The sequence below is a fragment of the Bufo bufo genome, chromosome 4 (genome assembly GCF_905171765.1).
Source record: "Bufo bufo chromosome 4, aBufBuf1.1, whole genome shotgun sequence".
In the NCBI taxonomy this organism is placed as follows: domain Eukaryota; kingdom Metazoa; phylum Chordata; class Amphibia; order Anura; family Bufonidae; genus Bufo; species Bufo bufo.
In genome coordinates, this window is record NC_053392.1 from 491,870,136 (window position 1) to 491,882,309 (window position 12,174).

The window sequence follows — 12,174 nt, forward strand, 5'->3', positions numbered from 1 at the left end:
TGTGCAACCGCGTTTTTTCACGGTCCCATTGACTTGAAGGGGTCCGCGAACCGTTTGCCGTGAAAAAAATAGGACAGGTTATATTTTTTTGACGGGCTGGAAACACGGATCACGGACGCGGGTGACAAACGGTGCATTAGCCGAGTTTTCAACGGACCCATTCAAAGTCAATGATTTCCAGCATAGAAAAATAGACCCCTAAAATAACACTTTAATGGTATACGTTAAAAGGATCCCATTAGGGTCCACTATATGCAAACTAAATAGTATACAAACAAAATAATGTGACCGATAACCACATCCAGCAATAATTAATCACTTGGGGTGCAGGAATACTTGTCCCTATATCTACGCCTATCCTAATACCTCAGCCCAGGGAGGGCTCCTGATGGTGGAGGCCCCCTGTCCACGTACCTAAACTACTACCCCTTACAGGTCCCTATAAGGGTGTCGCAGGAATGGTTATAAATTGTCCCAGGTATGAGGTATGGATATTGAATTACCATATATATAGGTCAGCTGAGGTAGTTAAGGTGTATGACTATAACGTCAACCCTGATTAATCATATGTTCAGTATGTGTCTGTACTATATGTTTTGTGTCTCTTTTTTCCATCCAGCTGACCTATATATATGGTAATTCAATATCCATACCTCATACCTGGGACAATTTATAACCATTCCTGCGACACCGTTATAGGGACCTGTAAGGGGTAGTAGTTTAGGTACGTGGACAGGGGGCCTCCACCATCAGGAGCCCTCCCTGGGCTGAGGTATTAGGATAGGGGTAGATATAGGGACAAGTATTCCCGCACCCCAGGTGATTAATTATTGCTGGATGTGGTTATCGGTCACATTATTTTGTTTGTATACTATTTAGTTTGCATATAGTGGACCCTAATGGGATCCTTTTAACGTATACCATTAAAGTGTTATTTTAGGGGTTTATTTTTCTATGCTGGAAATTGTGATATATATACACCCCACTACATCAATGTTTATGGATTCTGCTGGAATTTGACCATTGAAAGTCAATGGGTCCGCAGAAAAACACGGTAAACGGAACAACGGCCACGGGTGCACACAACGGTCGTGTGCATGAGGCCTTATACAGATTTTATTAAAGGGGTTGTCCAAGTTATATTTATTGATGACCTATCCTCAGGATAGGTCATCAATATCAGATCAACTGGGGTCCGACACCCGGCACCCCGGCCGATCAGCTGTTTGAAGAGAAGGCGCGCGCCGTGCTAGCGCTGCCTCCTCTTCATTGTTTACCTGCTAGCCGTTGCATCTGCAGTGGTGAGCAGGTGTAATGACACCCAAGCCGTCCCATTTATTTCAGTGGTACGGATCGCTTCCATGCACTTGTATAGGAGCGATCCGTCCCATTGAAATAAATGGGATGACTTGGGTGTAATTACACCTGCTCCCCGCTGCAGATGCAACGGCTAGCAGGTAAACAATAAAGAGGAGGCAGCGCTGGCACGGCGCGCGGCTTCTCTTCAAACAGCTGATCGGCCGGGGTGCCGGGTGTCGGACTCCAGCCGATCTGATATTGATGACCTATCCTGAGGATAGGTCATCAATAAATATAACTTGGACAACCTCTTTAAGCCCTTTGTAATTCTCAAATGCTACAGCTGACCCCTCAGATTTGTATTTTTTAATGACTTTTTTTTGTCTTTTTTTGCCCTTTTTACAGTAGCTGTAAGCCATGGGGGGTTTAATTTTAGCCATTTATACTTGTTACCTAAAGGAATAAATTTTTTAGTGCAATTACTCAATGTGGATTTGAAGCTCTCCCATTTATCCTCAGCATTAGGCCTCATGCACACGACCGTTGTTTTATTCCATGTCCGTTGTTCCGTTTTTCGTGATTTTCTGCGGACCCATTGACTTTCAATGGGTCCGTTGAAAACTCGGCTAATGCACCGTTTGTCATCCGCGTCCGTGGTTCCAGTCCGTCAAAAAAATATAACCTGTCCTATTTTTTTCACGGAAAACTGTTTGCGGACCCATTCAAGTCAATGGGACCGTGAAAAAACGCGGAGGCACACAAGATTGTCATCTGCGTCCGCGCATCAGTTTTTTTCCTATCATTTGCATGGCAAACCTGTCTTAGATTTTTTTTTACTTTCCTTCATGTCTGGTGATTCTCCAAAAATAAAGGAAGACACACAGAAACAAAAACGGAAACGGATCACGGAACAACGGAACCCCATTTTGCGGAACGGAACACAACAACGGTCGTGTGCATGAGGCCTTATTATGTGACAGTAGCTACTCCCAGTTTATGCCCTGAAATGCCCTCAACCCAGGGAAATTAGCCTTTTTGAAATTCAGGTTCTTTGCTCTGCCTGACAGAGTTTCCTTTTTATAGTTTAGGGGGAATATAATTATATTGTGGTCACTATTACCTAGTGTTTCTCGAACAGTAACATTTCCAACAAGCTCTGCATCATTAGAAATTACCAGATTCAACAGAGCATCGCCCCTAGTGGGAGCGTCTACAAACTGGCCCATAAAGTGGTCCTGCAGCAAGTTCTTCCCCTTTGCAGGTAAGGCAGAATCATGACCCCACTCAATGTCTGGGAAGTTAAAATCTCCCATTATGACCACTGTACCAGCCTGTCCCGCCCGCTCTATTTGGTTATACAGTTGCGTTTCTATCTACTCTGTGATGTTAGGGGGTCTATAGATTATACCAAGTATTATTTTTTTCTGTGTTTATATCCCTTTGAACTTCCACCCATAAGGTTTCCACATCCTCACCCACAATTGCCTCTTTCACACTTGTCTTCAGATCACTCCTCACATACAGGCACACGTCACCACCTTTTCTATTGACCCGGTCTTTCTTAAATAGTGTAAAACCCTCAATATTTACAGCCCAGTCATGCGAAGAGTCCAACCATGTCTCAGCCCCACCAACTACATCTATGTGTTCTTCTAGTACCATAGCCTCCAGCTCCCCCATTTTTCTACCTAGACTTCTGGCATTTGTGAAAATACATTTTAAATTACTTTTACCTGTAAAGTAAATATCTGGGATTTTTTGGTTACCTTGGTTGATGTTTGTATGTAACAGGTTCTTGTTACCACCAGTTCTATTTTTTATCGGTGTATAGTTCTGCCCAGTCTTCTCCCTACTTGGGGTACTTTCACACTTTCGATTCCGGCAGGCAGTTTCGGCAATGGAACTGCCTGCTGGATCCGTCAATCCGTATACAAACGGAAAGCCCTTTTTTTCCAGATCCGTTAGACGGATCCGGTGAAATACAGATCCGTCTTATCCGGAATAACGGATCCGGTATTTAAAGGGAACCTGTCACTGAACCTGTTGTGTATAGAGCTGAGGACATGGGTTGCTAGATCGCCGCTAGCACATCCGCAATACCCAGTCCCCATAGCTCTGTGTGCTTTTATTGTGTAAAAATAACGATTTGATACATATGCAAATCAGTGGCGGATCCAGAGCCTGGTCTCGGGAGGGGCACTTTCAGATTTTTTTCTGTCCGCCGCCACAAAACAATGGTGCTTATAGAACAGACTACACAGTGTAGCGGTATACTGTATATTGTGTGGCACAGTGTATGCTATATGTGTATAACAAACATATTTCACATGCAAACTTTCAATTACTTGGCTTGGCCCTTGGGATCTCGGACGCCACTTCACCACTTTGGCCGGGGGCTCGGTGGAGCTGATGTTGTGTTTTATCCTAATGAGAAAGATTTCATAATAAGGATTTGGAGAAGGGGCAGAGGAATAGCAGGGCAGAGAGAGGCTGGTGCTTCTACTAGGGGGTCATTCCATGGGGGTGTAATAAAGCCCCCCCCAGTAGAAATAATTCTCCTTATAATGTGACAGTGCAAAAAATACCCCCTTGTAATGCCCCCAGTTGAGCTAATGTCCCAATAGTGCCCCCATAATGTCCCAGTATAAAATACCCCTATATAGTGCCCTCCACGCCCATCTGTGGATGGCACTGTTTAGGGGGGAGATCTGTGGATGGCACTGTTTAGGGGGATCTGTGGATGGCAATGTTTAGGGGGGAGATCTGTGGATGGCACTGTTTAGGGGAGGGGGGATCTGTGGATGGCACTGTAGGGGGATCTGTGGATGGCACTGCCATCCACAGATCCCCCTACAGTGCCATCCACAGATCCCCCTCCCCGACGCTCACAGCAGTATATTTATAAACTAATCAGTAACTACTTTAACTTTAATCATTGCTCATTGCTGAGCTCTTTACTTGGATTATTTGGATATCTTTACTTTGTCTTAGCTCCAGTAATAGCAGGCAGTGCAGGGGGCGGCACTTACTCACTGACGTCACGCGCCTGTAAGTAAAGAGCTCAGCAATGAGCAATGATTAAAGTTAAAGTAGTTACTGATTAGTTTATAAATATACTGCTGTGAGCGGCGTGGCCCTGTATATTCTAATCCCCAGGCAAGCGTCCCTGTCACCATGGGAACGCCTGGGGGTTAGAATATACCATCGGATTTGAGTTTTTACGATCTCACTGAGCTCGTAAAACTCAGATCCGATGGTATATTCTAACCCCCAGGCAAGCGTCCCCGTCACCATGGGAACGCCTGGGGGTTAGAATATACCATCGGATCTGTAACGGATCCACTTCCGCTAATGGACGCTTCCTAGCTTGCGCCGAGGACCACAAGCACCGCACTGGACACCACAAGCACCGCAGACTCCACAACCGCCGTAGCTTAACTGGAGCCGCGCCGTCTTCCTTCCACCCTGAATGAATCTCCAGCATTCAGGACCGTGTGGGAAAGATCTCTCCTCCAGGGAATATGCAGAGCATAGCAATCCCCAGCGTGACACAGCAATTCCCTCCAATAACGAGACGAGGCTGCGTTTTGAAGGGTTAGCAAAACATGAACTGAGCATGAACACTTTATTGAGGGCTACCCGCCCGTATTTATGCAGGTCCCCACAATGCATCATGGTTTCCTCCTCTCTGCCCTAGAGACACCCGAAGACAATTCAATTATCTCCTAGGACAAAGGGAGACCACCAATACACATGTGGGAACAATAGGAGAGGAATCACCACCCGAATACACAAAATCCTCTCTTCTGTCTGTGATATAATTATGGATTAACATAACCATCACAGACAGTAAAAATACAGTTTTTAAACATACACTGTAACTTTAAAACCATACATTCCATCTCCATAAAAATTACATATTTAAACTCTGCATACATCAAACATAAACACTTCCAAAAATCACACAAATCCCTCCAGCGGATCAAAAGTTTAGTGGAAGTCCTTTATGACCGACCGCAAGCACAACTTCCTGCATAAAACAGTTCCATAGATTTGGGCTGTGCGGTCGGTCAATTCCATGCAGAAAAATGACTAAGTCCCATCTTCGAACGGGACTTAGTCTCTGGAGCTGAAAGTTCAGTATGGCAGAAGGTAAGGGTCAGCGGCGTTCGTGTATCCGCGCATCCGATTCCAGCTCCACAGAATCCCCAGCATACACCGCTGACCGCGTTCGGTCCCACCAACAGTCCAGACATGCGGCACAGTTCTATCACTGTTCCTGAAGGGCAACATGTCCCGGGGCCATAGTCGTAGGGCAGGAGGCTAGCCATAAGTCCTCTACAATGCCCAGTGGCAAATGGCAGTTTGTCACAGGATCTTCTGAGTTACTCAGCCTTAAAGGAAGCAAAACAAGCACTGGCTCTGCTTGGCCCCGGGCCAGCTCGGGGCCCCAAGCAATTGCTCGTTTTGCCTGTCTGTTAGCGACGGGCCAGATAGTGCCCCTAGTAAATGCCCCCATAGTGCTCCACACCCTCCTTCCTCCTAGTGTCCCCCATAATGTACCAGTATAAAATGCTCCAGTAGATGCCCTCAGTGTCCCCCATAATTTGCAAGTATAAAATACCCCTTCTTAGTGCCCCCCGTAGATGATCCCATAGTACTCCTCTCCCCCCTTCCCCATAGTACCCACCATAATGTGTCCCAGTATAAAATTGTACTGTACAGAGCATCCATATAAAATACCCCTTCTTTGTGGCCTCAGTAGATGCCCCTATAGTGCCCCCAATCATGTGCCAGTATTAATAACAGCCCCCCATGTGCCAGTATTAATAACAGCCCCCCATGTGCCAGTATTAATAACAGCCCCCTATGTGCCAGTATTAATAACAGCCCCCCATGTTCCAGTATTAATAACAGCCCCCCATGTACCAGTATTAATAACAGCCCCCCGTGCCAGTAATAACAGCCCCCCCTGTGCCAATAATAACAGCCTCCCCCTGTGCCAGCAATAACAGCCCCCCCTGTGCCAGTAATAACAGCCCCCCCGTGCCAGCAATAACAGCCCCCATGTGCCAGCAATAACAGCCCAGCCCCCCTGTGCCAGTAATAACAGCCCCCCCCGAGCCAGCAATAACAGCCCCCCCCTGTGCCAGTAATAACAGCCCCCTGTGCCAGTAATAACAGCCCCCCTGTGCCAGCAATAACAGCCCCCCTGTGCCAGCAATAACAGCCCCCCCCTGTGCCAGCAATAACAGCCCCCCCCGTGCCAGCAATAACAGCCCCCCTGTGCCAGTAATAACAGCCCCCCCCTGTGCCAGCAATAACAGCCCCCCCCGTGCCAGCAATAACAGCCCCCCTGTGCCAGTAATAACAGCCCCCCCATGTGCCAGTAATAACAGCCCCCCTGTGCCAGTAATAACAGCCCCCCTGTGCCAGCAATACCAGCCCCCCTGTGCCAGCAATAATAGCCCCCCCTGTGCCAGCAATAACAGCCCCCCTGTGCCAGTAATAACAGCCCCCCTGTGCCAGTAATAACAGCCCCCCCTGTGCCAGCAATAACAGCCCCCCTGTGCCAGTAATAACAGCCCCCCTGTGCCAGTAATAACAGCCCCCCTGTGCCAGTAATAACAGCCCCCCTGTGCCAGCAATAACAGCCCCCCTGTGCCAGCAATAACAGCCCCCCCCCCCCCCCCCTGTGCCAGCAGACCACTTTTTACAATTCTGCACTACACTACTTTCACGGTTTATTGCTCGGTCATACAACTTACCACCCAAATGAATTTTACCTCCTTTTCTTCTCACTAATAGAGCTTTCATTTGGTGGTATTTCATTGCTGCTGGCATTTTTACTTTTTTTGTTATCAATCGAAATTGACTGAAATTTTTGCAAAAAAATTACATTTTTCACTTTCAGTTGTAACATTTTTCAAATAAAACTACATTTCTATATAATCTTTTCTCTAAATTTATTGGTCTACATGTCTTTGATAAAAAAATGCAATAAGTGTATATTTATTGGTTTGCGCAAAAGTTATAGCGTTTACAAACTATGGTACAAAAATGTGAATTTCCGCATTTTGAAGCAGCTCTGACTTTCTGAGTACCTGTCATGTTTCCTGAGGTTCTACAATGCCCAGACAGTAAAAACACCCAACAAATGACCCCATTTCGGAAAGTAGACACCCTAAGGTATTTGCTGATGGGCATAGTGAGTTCATAGAAGTTTTTATTTTTTGTCACAAGTTAGCGGAAAATGATGATTTTTTATTTTTTTTCTTACAAAGTCTCATATTCCACCTAGGCTGCAAAAAAGTGTCACACATGTGGTATCGCCGTACTCAGAAGAAGTAGGGCAATGTGTTTTGGGGTGTATTTCTACATATACCCATGCTGGGTGAGAGAAATATCTCTCTAAAAGTCAACTTTTCCCATTTTTTTATACAAAGTTGTCATTTTAGAGAGATATTTCTCTCACCTAGCATGGGTATATGTAAAAAGACACCCCAAAACACATTGCCCAACTTCTCCTGAGTACGGCGATAACACATGTGTGACACTTTTTTGCAGCCTAGGTGCGCAAAGGGGCCCAAATTCTAAAGAGCACCTTTAGGATTTCACAGGGCATTTTTTACGCATTTGGATTCCAAATTACTTCTCACGCTTTAGGTCCCCTAAAATGCCAGGGCAGTATAAATACCCCACAAGTGACCCCATTTTGGAAAGAAGACACCCCAAGGTATTCCGTGAGGGGCATGGCGAGTTCCTAGAATTTTTTTTTTTTGGCACAAGTTAGCGGAAAATGATGATTTTATTTTTCTCACAAAGTCTCCCTTTCCGCTAACTTGTGACAAAAAGTTCAATCTTTCATGGACTCAATATGCCCCTCAGCGAATACCTTGGGGTATCTACTTTCCGAAATGGGGTCATTTGTGGGGTGTGTTTACTGTTCTGGCATTTTGGGGGGGCTAAATTGTGAGCAACCCTGTAAAGCCGAAAGGTACTCGTTGGACTTTCGGCCCCTTTACGCACCTAGGCTGCAACAAAGTGTCACACATGTGGTATTGCCGTACTCAGGAGAAGTAGGGCAATGTGTTTTGGGGTGTATTTTTACATATACCCATGCTGGGTGAGAGGAATATCTCTGTAAATTGACAACTTTGTATTAAAAAATTTAAAAAGTTGTCATTTACAGAGATATTTCTCACACACAGTATGGGTATATGTAAAAACACACCCCAAAACACATTGCCCTACTTCTCCTGAGTACGGCGATACCACATGTGTGACACTTTTTTGCAGCCTAGGTGCGCAAAGGGGCCCAAATTCCAATGAGAATCTTTACGATTTCACAGGGCATTTTTTACGCATTTGGATTCCAAACTACTTCTCACGCTTTAGGTCCCCTAAAATGCCAGGGCAGTATAAATTCTCCACAAGTGACCCCATTTTGGAAAGAAGACACCCCAAGGTATTCCGTGAGGGGCATGGCGAGTTCCTAGAATATATTTTTTTTGTCACAAGTTAGCGGAAAATGATTTTTTTTTTCTCTTACAAAGTCTCATATTCCACTAACTTGTGACAAAAAATAAAACTTTACATGAACTCGCCATGCCCCTCACGAAATACCTTGGGGTGTTTTCTTTCCAAAATGGGGTCACATGTGGGGTATTTATACTGCCCTGGCATTTTAGGGGCCCTAAAGCGTGAGAAGAAGTCTGGAATATAAATGTCTAAAAAATTTTACGCATTTGGATTCCGTGAGGGGTATGGTGAGTTCATGTGAGATTTTATTTTTTGTCACAAGTTAGTGGAATATGAGACTTTGTAAGAAAAACAAAAAAACAAAAACAAAAAATATCAATTTCCGCTAACTTGTGACAAAAAAATAAATAAATCTTCTATGAACTCGCCATGCCCCTCAAAAGTGAACTTTATAGCGCCGCAGCGATTTTACGGTGTTTTTTGCAGTGATCAGAAAAATACAATTTCTGTCACTGCGGTGGGGCGGACTTAACGCAAGTGTGCGTACAAGATCAGGCCTGATCGGGCGAACACTGCGTTTTTTGTAGAGCCTATAGAACATATCCTATTCTTGTCCGAAATTGCATTCAAGAAAAGGCATTTTCTATATAGTTCAGGCAATGTGTGGATCTGCAAAATGCGGAAAGCACATTGCCGGTGTCCATGTTTTGCGGATCCGCGGTGTCCGTGTTTTGCGGATCCGCAAAACACATACGGACGTCTGAATGGAGCCTTACAGGGGGGTGATCAATGACAGGGGGGGGATCAGGGAGTCTATATGGTGTGATCACCCCCCTGTCATTGATCACCCCCCTGTAAGGCTCCATTCAGACGTCCGTATGTGTTTTGCGGATCCGCGGATCCGCAAAACACATACGGACGTCTGAATGGAGCCTTACAGGGGGGTGATCAGGGAGTCTATATGGGGTGATCACCCCCCTGTCATTGATCACCCCCCTGTAAGGCTCCATTCAGATGTCCGTATGTGTTTTGCGGATCCGCAAATCACATACGGACGTCTGAATGGAGCCTTACAGGGGGGTGATCAGGGAGTCTATATGGGGTGATCAACGGTTAATAAGGGGTTAATAAGTGACAGGGTGGGGGGGTGTAGTGTAGTGGTGTTTGGTGCTACTTTACAGAGCTGCCTGTGTCCTCTGGTGGTCGATCCAAGCAAAAGGGACCACTAGAGGACCAGGTAGCAGGTATATCAGACGCTGTTATCAAAACAGCGTCTAATATACCTTTTTGGGGTTAAAAAAAAATCGCATCTACAGCCTGCCAGCCAATGATCGCCGCTGGCAGGCTGTAGATGTACTCGTTTACCTCCGGTTCCTGTGAACGCGCGCTCCTGTGAACGCGCACTCCCTCAGTGCGCCTGCGCCAATGATGTCACCGAAAGAGAGCGCCTGCGCCGAATGAAGACAGGCGCGGGATTTGAAATGCTGACAGGGCCAGCCGGAGGAGCAGAGCGCTTGCTGGCCCTGTCAATCAACAGGAGGAGGGGGCGTTTTTTTAAAAGGAGGATGCGGCGGCTACCAGCAAGTAGACGCCCTGCTTGCTGGTAGTGAAGTCATTTGCATATTTTAAAAGATCGATTTTTAATGAAACTAAGCCACAGATCAAGGTAAGAGCCTTATATAGGGAATAGTCGTTCAATAAGGATTTTAACAAGCCCAAAAATGAAAAATGTGTTTTGGGGGTGACAGAAGCCCTTTAAGTATTTTCATTTTCCCTAATTCCCGGAGAACCCCTTTAACAGCATATTGTATCTTTGTCCTCAGCATGGAGATGAAATTGAAATCGAGACATGCCCCAGCCCTCCCAGGACCACCGGACAGCCACTGGAATCCAAGACTGTCCAAGATGGTTGGGAGGTATGGTAATAGCGTGCCAAAAATGTAGGTATGTAATCCACATCAAAACTCCACGCTTTCAGTGGTTTTTGGTGCAGGTGTTGTAGTGATTTTTATGCCTCTCATTGAGTTTAGAGGGAAGTTCCATGTGGAATTCACCCCAAGAGTGCACCGGTTACTTTCCCCACTATATAGATTACCACACAACGCACACAAAAAAGAAGCAAGCTCTGTATGAACTACAGTGTGGGTTTCCCATTGAAAACAATGAGCGATGGATTAAGGGCTCGTGCACACTGTCCACGTGGCCGGCCCTGACAGATGCAGGCTCTTCGATCCATCCACACAGCAAATAAATAGAGCATGTTCTATTTTTTTGTGGGGCAGAGGCACGGACCAAAATGCCACGGAAGCACTCCGTAGTGCTTCCGTGGCCTTCGTCTACATATCTTCTGGATTTCGGACCCACACAAGTGAACGGATCCGCATCCGTGATACGGTGCACACATGGCCGATGCACGTATATTGCAGACTCGCTGTTTGCAGGCCACGATACGGGTAGACGTTCGTGTGCATTAGCCATAGGAGTGGAAAACGTGCGAAACTTCGAGGCGAACAGGGTGTTAAGTCTTTTTTTGTCAAGTTTTATTTGAATTAAATATCTCCACCAGGATGACAATAGAAATGAACCTGGGTTGTTACACACAATACTAAATACTGAACTGGATGCGGTCTTCCGTTGTTTTTTTTCCTTTTAAAACAATAAAAACTTTATTAACATCAGGCAGCACTACCCAAGCACAAGTGGAAAGGTAAACTCCGGAAGACAGCCGGATATCTCCCGTTCACAAGCGCTGCGTGGCTATGTGGGCGGAGGGTCCAGGCAGCAGTGCATTGGGCTTTTAGTCAGTCTGCACTTTTCCTTGTTTACCTGGCAGTCTGTCAGGCGGTGACGTCAAAGCGGAAGGCGGGGCGCTGCTGTCCTGGTATGTGCGTGACGTCGCGGCGTTCTCCTCCCCACGCAGAGCCTGTGGAGCTGGCCTGAAACGTCACTGCCGTCACCAACATCACCCCCAGCAGCAGGAGGATGCAGCCGCCGGGCCCTTCCCTGCTCCCCCATAACAACAACCCGGGGGACTTCACCTTCGTGTCGTCCACGGAGGCAGAAGGTGAGGCCTAGTCCTGACACACGGAGCTGCGCTGTCATCACCTCTGGTGAAGTCCTGTCTTCCTGCTTTGCTGACTAACTGTGTATCATCTAGATAATACATATGCTATGGCTTGTGAATACATACACGGGGAGCTCCATGTACTGTGTGGTCTCCCACCTTGTTATGTGCTGTGTGGTCAGTGCTGTTTATATACAGGAAATCAGCTAGACAATACATGTGACTGCTCAGGGTTTGTGGGGTGAGCTGGTTTCCCCCACATACAGTGTGTGTGTGTGTGTGTGTGTGTGTGTGTGTGTGTGTGTGTATGTATATATATATATATATAT

The 12,174-nt window shown here is 46.2% G+C and overlaps 1 protein-coding gene across 1 annotated transcript in view; it reads left to right on the forward strand.

Moving 5' to 3' along the window:
* Positions 1-11,566: 11,566 nt before the first annotated feature.
* Positions 11,567-12,174, forward strand: part of YIPF4 (Yip1 domain family member 4) — a 32,828-nt gene continuing 32,220 nt past the window's right edge. The window contains exon 1 of the mRNA XM_040429566.1: positions 11,567-11,845. Within this exon, the coding sequence (XP_040285500.1) occupies positions 11,764-11,845 (82 nt within the window). The 5' untranslated portion in view covers positions 11,567-11,763. The remainder of the gene's footprint in view (positions 11,846-12,174) is intronic.